The sequence below is a fragment of the Bombina bombina genome, chromosome 2, assembly GCF_027579735.1.
Source record: "Bombina bombina isolate aBomBom1 chromosome 2, aBomBom1.pri, whole genome shotgun sequence".
In the NCBI taxonomy this organism is placed as follows: Eukaryota; Metazoa; Chordata; class Amphibia; order Anura; family Bombinatoridae; genus Bombina; species Bombina bombina.
The window spans coordinates 329606301-329618380 of record NC_069500.1 but is presented as its reverse complement, the minus strand read 5'-3'; the positions used below and the strand labels follow the sequence as shown (position 1 = coordinate 329618380).

Below are 12080 nucleotides of genomic sequence, written 5' to 3'. Positions count from 1 at the left end.
AAATGTGACTCACAAGACAGACCAGACAATTCGGAAACTCTTCTAGCAGAAGAGATAGCCAAAACAAACAACACTTTCCAAGAAAGAAGTTTAATGTCTAATTTATGCATAAGCTCAAAAGGAGGAGCCTGTAGCACTTTTAATACTAGGTTAAGACTCCAAGAAGGAGAAATAGGCCAAATAACAGGTTTAATCCAGAAAAAAAGCCTGAGCAAAATAATAATCAGGAAGATTAGCAGTTTTCCTATGAAACAATACAAAAGGGACAGAGATTTGGCCTTTCAAAGAACTGACAGATAAACCTTTATCAAAAGCATTCTGTAGGAATTGTAGAATCCTAGGGATTCTAAAAGAATGCCAAGAATAATTATGGGCAGTACACCACAAAATATAAGTTTTCCAAACTTTGTGATAGACAAGCCTGTTTCAAGAAAGATCTATGACTGAGAGCTAAGCATTCAATTTCCATGCCATAATGCTCAGAGACAGAAGGTCTGGCCTTAGAGGAAGAGGCCACAGAGGACAACTGGACATTCAGACCAGATCTGCATACCAAACCCTGTGAGGCCACGCTGGGGCTATCAGGATTAAAAGTGACTGTTCCATTTTCACTTTGAAAATCACTCTGCGAAGCAGGACCAGAGGGGGAATATATAAGCAGGCTGGTAAGACCAGGGAACTGCTAGAGCATCCAACACACCTCTGCCCGACAATTCCTGTACCTTGCAAGGTGCCTGGGAAGTATGTTGTTCAAACGAGAAGCCATCAGATCTATTTTGGGTAGGCCCCAGAGTTTCCCAATCAGAACACATCTCGGTGGAGAGACCAGTCTCCTGGGTGTAGGGACTGACAATTGAGGTAATCTGCCTCCCAGTTGTCTACCCCTGGGATGCGAATCACAGTGATGAGACTGGAATTGGATTCTGCCCAAGAAAGGATTTGAGATACTTCTATCATGGTTAGGGAGCTTAGAGCTTCCCCTTGATGATCGACATAAGCTACTGCCGTAATATTATCTGTCTGAAAACAGAGACAAGGCTCCCTTTTCAATAGAGGCCAAGCCTAAAGGGCCCTAAATAGAGCACAGAGTTCCAAAACTTTTATTGGTAACTTTGCCTCCTGAGGTTTCCAAACCCCTTGTGCTGTCAGAGACCCCCAGATGGCTCGCCAACCTGAAAGACTTGCATCTGTGATGATCACAGACCAGGTAGGACGAGCAAAAAAAGTCCCCTGAATAATAGACTGGTGTGTGTTAGGATCCAAGAATATCTGTTGAGATAAACGGAGTATAATCCTTGCACCATTGGAACAGCATACAAAGCTGAAGAGGTCTTATATGGAATCGAAAAAATGGAATTGCGTACGAAGCAGCAATCATGAGACCTAGTACTTCCATACACATAGCTACTGAAGGGGATGAGAGAGACTGACGGTTCAGACAAGCTGAAATCAATTTGATAGACACTGAATCTATCTGGAAACTAAAAAGGTGATTTTTGTCTGAGGAATAAAGGAACTCTTTGGTAAATTGATCCTTCAACCATGTCTTTGAAGAAACAACAGCAATTGTTTGATGTGAGTTTCTGCTAAATGAAAATATTGAGCCTACCTTCCAGGTAAGGAAATACTGCAATACCTTGAGCTATGATTACAGATAAAAGGGCACTGGTAAAATATTATTGGAGCTGTAGCTAGACAAAATGGAAGAGCAACAAAAACTTATTAAAATTATGCTTACCTCATAATTTTCTTTTCTTCAGATGGAAAGAGTCGACAGCTGCATTCATTACTTTTGGGAAATTCAGAACCTGGCCACCAGGAGGAGGCAAAGACACCCCAGCCAAAGGCTTATATTCCCTCAGCCCCAGTTATTCTGCCGAGGAACAAGGAACAGTAGAAGAAATAGCAGGGTGAAAAGGTGCCATTAGAACAAAAATAACATACGCCCCACAGAAAAAATAGGTGCGGGGAGCTGTGGACTCTTTCCATCTGAACAAAAAAAAAATTATCAGGTAAGCATAATTTAAGTTTTTCTTCCTAAATGGATAGAGTCCACAACTGCATTCATTACTTTTGGGAATACAATACCCAAGCTATAGAGGACACTGAATGCAAAAACAGAAAGGTACAAGAGGCAGCCCATTCTGAGGGCACCAGGCCTGAAAACCACTACTTAACAAAATCCTGCTTCGTCCGAAGCCGAGAACAACTTTGAAAGAAAGAAAAAAAAAAAAGAAAAAGCCCAAGGACACTGACCCGCAGATAGTCTACAGCCTTGCTTGAGACCGCAGGAACTAGACTCCAAGAGACACCGTCCCCAGCAGTCGATCTCCAAACAACACACCCCTTACTAAAGAAAGGGAACAAACTACCGTATTCTTCCAAAAAGATGAAAAGGCACGGAGAAAACACGATTGTACTTGTAAAGCGCGGCTAATCCCCCTTAAGGGACTCAAGGCGCTGCTCGTTTTATCAACCTTGAAAGGTGGAAAGCTGAGTAGACCTCGCCGGGGATCGAACTTGCAACCCTCGGTTTGCTACAGTGCAGAGTAGCCACAGTGCATTAGTATGCTGAGCTAGCTTCCAGCTAGCATAAGGAACTCCAGAAAAAAAACCCTAAAAAGGGCACAACGAGTCCTAAATAAAAACACAGAGCAAAAACAAGAGAAACCGCGTCAGGCTATCAGAGACCCAACCAGTCTCATAGAAACAAGGGGAGGCAATGCCCAGACCCCAGAAATACAGAAACCACAAGGCCGGGAGTCTGAAACAGAGAGAGTATCTTCCCCTAACACAGTGCAACCGCACTCTAGAAAGCAACTGAAGACGAAAGTCCCCAAGTCGGAAAAAGGTATATCAGAATACTAAAATATTCAGAACGAAAACTCGTGCAGCAAGCTCAGATAGGTCTAACAAACAACACCTGAAGCAAAAACACTGCACGCTGCAGTCATCTAAAAATGACTATGAAACTTAAATACTTGCAGGGCAAGTAGAAAGCAGCTGAAGATAGGATCAGTATCCACTAACCAGCGGATAACGTTGCAGGCTATCTAAGAGCTACCAGTCCTTCCCACAAATCTTGAATGTGGAGAAAGGAGAAACCTCAAAAAGGCTTACTGTACCTCGAATGCTCCGAGGACGAAATAGCAAAGCAACAGATCTCAGATCCTGCTCCAACACCAGACCAGCAAAAGCGACAGACATGTCTGATAGATAGGGGAACAGAAACACCCCAACCACAAGCCCCCAGGGAATGAAAAGAAAAAGGGGGGACTCACCCACCCACACAGAGCTCGGGTGCCAACCCAATCCGCTCCTCCAAAATAAGGCAGTCCAAAGGAGAACCCCCTAGGACCTGGAACAGAGACAAGTGCAATAGATCTGTAGGAAGGCCTGTCACAACTGTCTTAGACAGTCTCTACGTAGAGAGATCAATTTCCAACAGGTGGAACAGAGCCCACAGAGCAGCAGATGCTGCCTCTTACATAAATAAGCCACCTGAACCAACTTCATACACACAGGGCAGGACAAAGACCCTCCAGAGAGAGGAAACCCCAACTCATAAAGAAGATAAACTATCCCCTCCAAAGTGAAGGGCACAGATAAGAACAGCGTACATGTCCACAAGACATAAAGCCATAGGATGATCAAAACACGGACCGAATGAAAATCATCCAGACACCACTGTTGACCCAACAGAGAAAAAAACTCCCCATAGAGGAGCACACTCCGTCCAAAGGACAAGTCAGGCCTTAAAGTTTATAACCAGTAACCGAAGGTGGGTGAGAACTCTGGCCTACCTGCTTGCAAGCCCAATGAGCTAGCACCTATGTCGCAACATAGTGTCCCTGAAAAAAACTGGGTCGTCCCGAACCAGTCCACCGGATCATAAGTTTCCAGACATCCAAGAACGATCTAAGACAAGAACTCCAGACCCGGGAAACAGAATTGTTCTAAAACGAACGACACCCTCAGGGAACACAAGATCCCCTGTCTGAAGCAATCAGACCTCACAGGGGATGAGAACCAGGAAACCCAGAGAACGGGTACAGGACTCGCTGTCAGAGGTCAACACCCCCCAGCAAGGTACTAGGCCGCGACAAAGTCAAGCAATTTCTCTAGAGTCCAAAGGCCCCAAGGGCAGCACTAAGGAAAATGAAAACGAGAACAGTCACCCGAAAGAGAGTAGAAAGAAAGGCTAGTCTCCATAATCCTTTCAGATTAACGTTCCAGAGGACCACACCCAAGGAAGAAGAATGCAAAGCATCCTGAACCCAGGCAGAAAAACATCCCCTAAGCAAAAAGCTTGGAAAAAGAGACAACACCTCCTATCGCCCCTGATATGGAGACAACTAACTCCTGAAGAAAGACAGAGCCTCACGGCCTTCACTTCCTAATTCAGCGGCCAAAGCCGCCAAAAAAAACAGACCAGAAAGTCTTGACCCAAAGGAAGAGAACCTCTAAAAGGAACAAGTCCTAAAAGGACACTTCCAAAGAGACCATGAAAGGCAAAACCATAATAACGGCGGTATGAAGGACCTAAATCCTCCAAGCCTCCATCCCACAACTGGAAGGAACTCTCTAGTTCCCGAAAAATTTGGAAACAACTGAGCATGTCGCCGCGGATCTCGATGGAGTCCCGGCCCACTAGATTGAAAGGCGAATGAGGACTGAACCAATCCCCTATAGCCCTAAGCAACCACTGACCCTCAAGTCCTCTCAGGATGCTAGTTGAAGCTTGTAAAATAAAACAAGACAATCACACAAATCATATTGTGATCACTAGGCGCCCTCACCGGACTAACAGGAAATAAAAAAAGGTGCCACGTGTCTGAACTAGACCTCGAAGACAGATGGATTTGTACCCAGTCAGGACCAGCCTGAAACCAAGGGCCCCAGCACTGTCAAGGCCACAGAGTCTCCCTCGATGGAGGGATAAAGAACAGTTAGACAGACTTTTGTAAACAGTGCAACCACAAATTCGCAAATATCAATTCCAGAGAGGAAAGTTCCTGAAGGAAACATCACACCACAACATGAGCTTTAGACCAAATAAAAATAATCCTAACCGGATGATAATAAAAGATAAGGCAACCCATAGGTTATCGCCCAGGAACAGGGCCGGATTTACATCTCAGGTGCCTGTAGGCACAAAAACCTGAAGCGCCCCCCCCCACCCCCCCCACCCCCCCTAGAAAAAAGTGGAAAAAATGAGGACTTTTTTTTATTATTATTTAGGACAACTAAAAATAAATATTAGATGTAAAATTACATTTTCCCTTTTATGGAGATACACAAATACACACACCAATTGCAATATTTGTTGTAATGGAAGCTACACCAAAAATCAATATTCACTTGACTCAAATGGCCATACAATTTCTATTATGTATAACAAAAACAAATCATGTTAAACTTTTAATGCAAAATATTCTAAAGAAAACCCTATTTAAAGGGACATCAAATGTGACAGTTTGCTGGGCATTTTATTATTGCACTAGTGCTTGCAGAGAAGTGTGTTAGCCTCTTGCAAAAGAGTTAAACACATAGTCAATGTCAGTTCTGAGACAGCAATACACATCTGTGCAGACCCAGATGGGCTCATAGGACATGTTTATTGACAAGCCATTAGTGTATTGCTTTTCTGGAGATGACTTTGACTATGTGCTTAACATTTTGTTGGAGTCAAACACAGTTTTGTGTAAACAATAGCAATATTAAAACTAGCAGCATGCAAGCTCATCACCATCAACAACCTGTGCAGCCAGTGGAAGAAAATATAAAATGTAGGGAAAAAAATCTTGTAAACTCTGATATTTTTGGTACAAACACACACAGATGTTACATTTATTTTGTTCTGAAATATAAATATCATATGATGTTGCTCTCAAAGGAAAACATGGAATGTTGTAGATTATATGTAATCCAGGGGTCAACAAATGTGTTTAAAATTAGAATTTAGAAATTCAATGGGAGGGGTTTAGTTTTAATCTTTGCCCCTCTCTCCTTCATGGCTCCCTCAACTGCTGTAACATATTCCCAATGAAACACTCGACTTTGTAGGCACCTGGCAGCACAATTCTTACTAAAATAAATGCCCTCATAAAAAAAAAAAAAAAAAAAAAAAAAATTTTTTTTTTTTTTTTTTTTTTTTTTTTTTATTATTGACAGGCAGGCGCCCCTCACTGCAAGGCGCCTGTAGGCACATGCCTACTGTGCCTAATGGGAAATCCGGCCCTGCCCAGGAAGAACGGACAGACCCGCAGGACCAGCCCAAGAGGGGTCCGAGACTTCCAAGCTCAGAACTGGAAAAGGATACACAAATAACAAAGACTATAAGAAGACTACTTCATCCCCTTATGTCTATTAATGCAAGCCAGTCAAAGAGTAAGACTAAGAATCCCAAGGCCCATTAAGCATGGGATCCTCCAGCAACACCAAAAACGTGCCTTAGTAGGACATGAAGGTGTGCCAGTCTATAACAATAGGCGCAACATACCTCTGCCGGGACAAAAGGAAACACCGGCCCCAAAGGTTGACCCCCTGATGCCACAGGGGCAGTCGCTCCCCCGAAAGGCTGAAGTGGACCAGGCGATCCCACGCCTGACGAGCCCTGGTTAATGAAACACGGACAATATCATAAGCGGGAGGTGCAGATGCGCCAGCACCAAAGATATGGCCATGCAGAACCGTGTTGTAACCTCCGGTGGGAACAGGCCACACTCCCTAGAAAGGATAAGTATGTTTGGGTTACCTGCATGCGTAGTAAGAGTTGATGCTAAGGAACTCGTCTCATGAGAAATAGAATCCCCAGAGACAGATAACTCAGTGGGCACCCGATTCCCCGAAACCCCAGGGACAGAGCACTCTAAAATGGCATTCGGAACATATCTGATGGGCATGTATCACCCAGGCCAATTCATATTCTTCGCAAGAAGTAGAGTATGAATCAAAGACATCTGTCTCCAAGAATCCTCCATAACTGGGACACTGCCGCCTCCAGAGAACCAGACACCAGCGGACCATGATTTCTCCGTCGCCATGCGGTCAGGAAAACGGAAATGGAGTCACAAGGTAAACTGTGTAGTCCATGCAAAAGAGCGCCCGTCCGAAAAGGCCGCGTCATTAGACATAGGCTGTTATTTTCCAAAATAGCCATGAGCCGAAGCAACACTACACAGTAGCAGACAGAATCACATAACAAACATGATTATAAACCCCCCTGTTCAATAATCCCCCTCAGGAGATATTAACCCTTGATTCCTAGATACAAAAAGGAGCCTCACTGAGACCCTATGTTAACGTTATCCACGAAAGGTTGTAGCCCCTCTCGGGTAAACAGTTGAAATTACAACACATCCATGATGAAAGTAAAATGAAACGATCTTACCGGAATCTAAGCCATGGAACAGGAACACGGCCCTTCAAGTGTGACAGTTAGTAGTGTCGCTTCTGCCATGGACTTGAGAGAAAAAAGCAGGCAGCGAAACTCGTCAACGCCGATTGCTTGTGGAGCTGTTAATATGAGTCAGGATGGTTTCGCAGAAAGACTCTCCTTGCATCTCCGGACTCTAACTTTCACCCATGTTCTCACTGAGAGGCCAACAGGACTACTTAAAACTGTAGTCCCATACCCTCCATAAGAGACTATCGAAAACTTCTGACATTTCTCTGCCAACCTCATGGGACGAAAGGCAAAGAATGACTGAGGGATGAGGGAAGAATATTTAAGCCTTTGGCTGGGGTGTCTTTGCCTCCTCTTGGTGGCTAGGTTCTGAATTCCCAAAAGTAATGAATGCAACTGTGGACTCTTTCCATTTTTGAAGAAAATGATAATGCTTTTCCAGAAAAGAGAACCTTGGGAACTAGTAATGGTCTGGGTAAATTTGGATGTGAACGTAAGTCTCCTTAAATCTATTGAGGGCATAAAGTGACCTTGTTGAACAAAAGGCAGAATAGTCCTTATAGTTTCCATCTTGAAAGTTGGAATTCTTACAAATTTGTTTGGAATTTTCAGATGCAGAATTGTTGTGAAAGAATTTTCCTTCTTTGGTACAACGAATAGATTGGAATTAAATCCCATCCCCTGTTCCTGTAAAGGAACAATTACTCCCATATTTTTCAGATCTGAGACAGATTTTAGAAATGCCTGAGCTTTCACTGGATGTGTTGGAATATGGGTGAGAAAAAAACCTTCCTGTATTAAGTCTTATTCTGAATCCAATTCAAGTCTAGCCAAGATTCTTGAAAAAAGTTTAATCTGCCCCCAACCAGTGGAACTGGGTTGGGGGCCGTACCTTCATGAGGCCTTAGGGGCTGGATTAGGTTTCTTGTTCTGCATAGAATTATTCCAGTTTGAAGAAGGTCCACAAACTTAGCAAGAAGATTTAGGATAGGAGTCAGTTTTATGTTCTCTGTTTTGACGAAAGGAACGAAAATGATTGGGAGCTTTGAATTTCCCTTTTGAATTTTTGTCCTGGGGAAGAAAAACTACCTTACCTCCAGTAATAGTAGAGGTAATAGAATCCAGTTGAGACCCAAATAAATGATTTCCTTGGAAAGAGAGAGAAAGTAATCTAGTTTTATATATCATATCAGCATTACATGATTTAAGCCATAAAGCTCTTCTGGCAAGAATAGCTAAAGACATATTTTTATGTTAATTTTCATGATATTAAATATTGCATCACAAATAAAATTATTTGTATTTTGAAGTAAATTCAAGAGATTAGAACACTCGGGGGTCAAGAGGCAACTGCTGAGCTAGACTGAATAACCAGAAAGTAGAAGCAGTAGCTACGTCAGCAATAGATATAGCCAGTATGTAAATATGCCCTTCTTAGATAAGATTCAAGTTTTCTATCTAAAGGGTCTTTATAAGTCTTCTAAAGGAATAGTAGTGCACTTAGCTAGAGTGGAAATGGCCACATCAACTTTGGGAACGGTTTCCCACAATTCTAAGTTAGCAGCAGGTAAAGGATATCATTTTTTAAACCTTGAAGAAGGGTTAAGAGAGACACCTGGTTTAGACAATTCCTTAGCAATCATATCAGAGACAGCATCAGGTATAGGGAAAATCTCAGGGAGCTTGACAACAGTTTTATATACTGAGTTCAACGATTACAGGGTTTATCATCAGAAGGTATAGCTTATTCAGTCCCAAAAGTGACTAATCCTTCCTTCAAGAGAGAATGGATATATTCAATTTTAAATAAAAAGGAGGAATTATCAGGTTCTACGTCCAATGATGGAGCCTCACTATTAGAGGATTCCTCATCATTCGAAGATAGTTCAGTATTTTGTTGGTCAGTACTTATATTACTAGTAGAAGGTAAATTTTGAACTGACCTTTTTTTTTTGCTAATTTGAAGGTTGTAGTGCAGCTAGGGCCTTCATGATGGCAGTAGCAATACACTTTTTAATTGCTGGGGTACACCATCTGCAACCATCTGTAACCATCTGTAAGGAGGAAACTGTAGATGCATTAGTACACATAGAAACATAATTAGATTGATTGGTATGCGATAAAGAAAATCTAAGAATGAGCCACATAAATGAGCTGTAGAAGCTACTTCAGTTGTTTTACAATAAGCACACTTAGCTTTGGTAGAAAGGTGTTCATCAGACTCAGTTCCTATGGTAACTTCAGGGACAGGTTGGTGGTGCTCCATTATGGCAAAAATAAAGGAACATTTATTGCAATAATTACTTATTAGTGTCCCCTTTATAAGGCAAGCTTTTTGTGGTATGGTAAAAAAAAAAAAAATGACCCCCCTGTATAGCGTTTGTAAAAGACGATAAAGCACTAAAAACTAATGTAGCTTAGAAAACTATAAAGTGAGATTGCACAATTTTAAACTGTGTTAAATGTTTAAAAAACAAAGTGTTAAAGCCGCATCAATGATACAATGTAACAGGCTTGTAAATGCATAAATAGAGACACTTGTATTAGCCCCCTGTGTACGGATGGCTGCTGATTTACGGCGAGATCTGGTCGTGGTGATGTGCTTTTTAAGGAGCAGAAGATAATTATTGGCACGAAAACAAGGAGTGCACGAGCAAGGCGCAATTTGATGACGCGCTTATCAAATGACATAAAAAATGTGGCATGAGTGCTTGTGTGTATAAAAGAAAAGTTTGGGCCAAGCATACAGTTTAAAATTCTGTAGTGCAGCAATAAAATTTATTGGAAAAAAGTGAATATCTTTCCCTGGGACATATATATATATAAAAATAGTGACCCAAAAAAATGTTGCTGTCCTTCTTGTATGTCACCATAATAAAGACTATCTTTTTTTGAAGAAACAGTGCTGACACCAATTGTTCTATTTGGATATATTTGTGAGGCGTTGCAGGACCCTCAGGCACTCACAGGACTTGGTTAACATAAATTTTATTAGTTTTTCATCAATAAGGGTTCAGTCAATGTTTCGGTCCTCACAGGGACCTTTGCCAAGACTGTTTCTTAATACAAGCATGTCTGATATGTTCAGCGCTCACTGTTGAACATAGGTCCCTGTGAGAACCGAAATGTTGACTAAACCCTTATTGATGAAAAACTAATAAAATGTATGTTAACCAAGTCCTGTGAGTGCCTCTTCTTTCCTTGAAGTTTCTACCTATCTACCATAGTGTGCACCCAGACAATACACACTTACAGTGAGTGCTTTGACCCCAGATCTACAAATATATATATATATATATATATATATATATATATCAGAGGTAATGAAATAGGAGTATAATGTTGATCTGTAAAGAAGATCCCTGTGAACGAATTTACAGAGAATTCCAGAAAAGATTTCCCTTGAGGCGAAAACATGGTGTCATGAGGCAGTACTCCTTCCACTTCCCTCTGACAAGGACTGTACTCTGAGGGGACCCGGGTTTCAATATGCTCTGAAGTGCCTTTCACTGAAGAAATCAAGCACAACATCATGCTTCAACCACCTTCAATGGAGGCAAAATTAAAAACGGAGGTATGTGTGAGGTGGGCGGGGTTTTTAGAGGCTTTTGAGGTTTGGGAAACTTTGCCTCCTCCTGGTAGGAATGTATATCCCATATGTAAATGCTCATGGACTCTTGCCACCTATATGACAGAAATATCTCCTTTATGTGATATCACAAAAAACGAGAGACATTGCTGCAGATAACTAGATAGCAAAGTATTGGATTCTAGATAGCAGGTTCTACCAAATGATCCTGGTAAGCAGGGCAGTAGAGAGAGCTAGTCTAAACTGCAGATTGTTGTAAGAAAACTAGCACATGTATTCAAAAAAACTAGACCACAATATTGTATAGATGACTACTCTATATAAAGTTACTTTTGCCAGTAAAGTGTTGTATAATGTCCTTCTCTGTTCTCAGACAAGCGTATGATTTTTATTGTCAAACTGTTAAGAAAAAACTTTCAGCAGTAAGTGTTAGATTTGAAAAATGTCCACATTAATTTTTTTGGTGATGTGTTTTTTTAAATTTTCTGTAAATACTTACTGCTAGGGGGTTGGTGGTACATGACTTGGTGTTTATTGATATATCTGTTTGCAGGTGAAGGATCACTTATTACTTCATCTTTACCATCATCCATCTCTGGTGGTTTTTGTACTTCAACCATTTCCTCTTCATCGTCTGAGTCAATTATCACGAGGAGATCAGTGGCTTCAGAGCTGCAAACAATTATTTAGTAATTAAACAGCTCCAAACTTTTCTCAACATATATTACTCTCTAGTGACTGGTTTACTCAACTACTAATAGGTTATTTCACTCTAGATTAATCTCAAAAAGCAAATGAACACTACAATACCATTCTATCAATCTCCTGTAAAGCAACTTGTGTGCTCTACAGCTATTCTGTGGAACTCTTCAGTAATTTATATGTTCTCTGGAAACCACTATTTTAGCGACTTATCACATACCCTCTTAAGAATCCATTGTATACTATGTCTGCTGACTACTAATTCTGCATGAAACATGCCAATTGTCTCTACAATTGTCTCTACTAATTCTGCATGAAACATGCCAATTGTCTCTACTATCACTGGGGGTCTCCAGCAAAGGTGCAGAATTATGATCATTT

At 41.4% G+C, this 12080-nt stretch overlaps 1 protein-coding gene across 1 annotated transcript in view; it reads right to left on the bottom strand.

The window, feature by feature from the left end:
* The window catches only part of VSIG10 (V-set and immunoglobulin domain containing 10), a 188114-nt gene that overhangs the window by 21209 nt on the left and 154825 nt on the right, over positions 1-12080 (bottom strand). The window contains exon 8 of the mRNA XM_053701681.1: positions 11497-11669. Coding sequence (XP_053557656.1) covers positions 11497-11669 — 173 coding nt within the window. The remainder of the gene's footprint in view (positions 1-11496; positions 11670-12080) is intronic.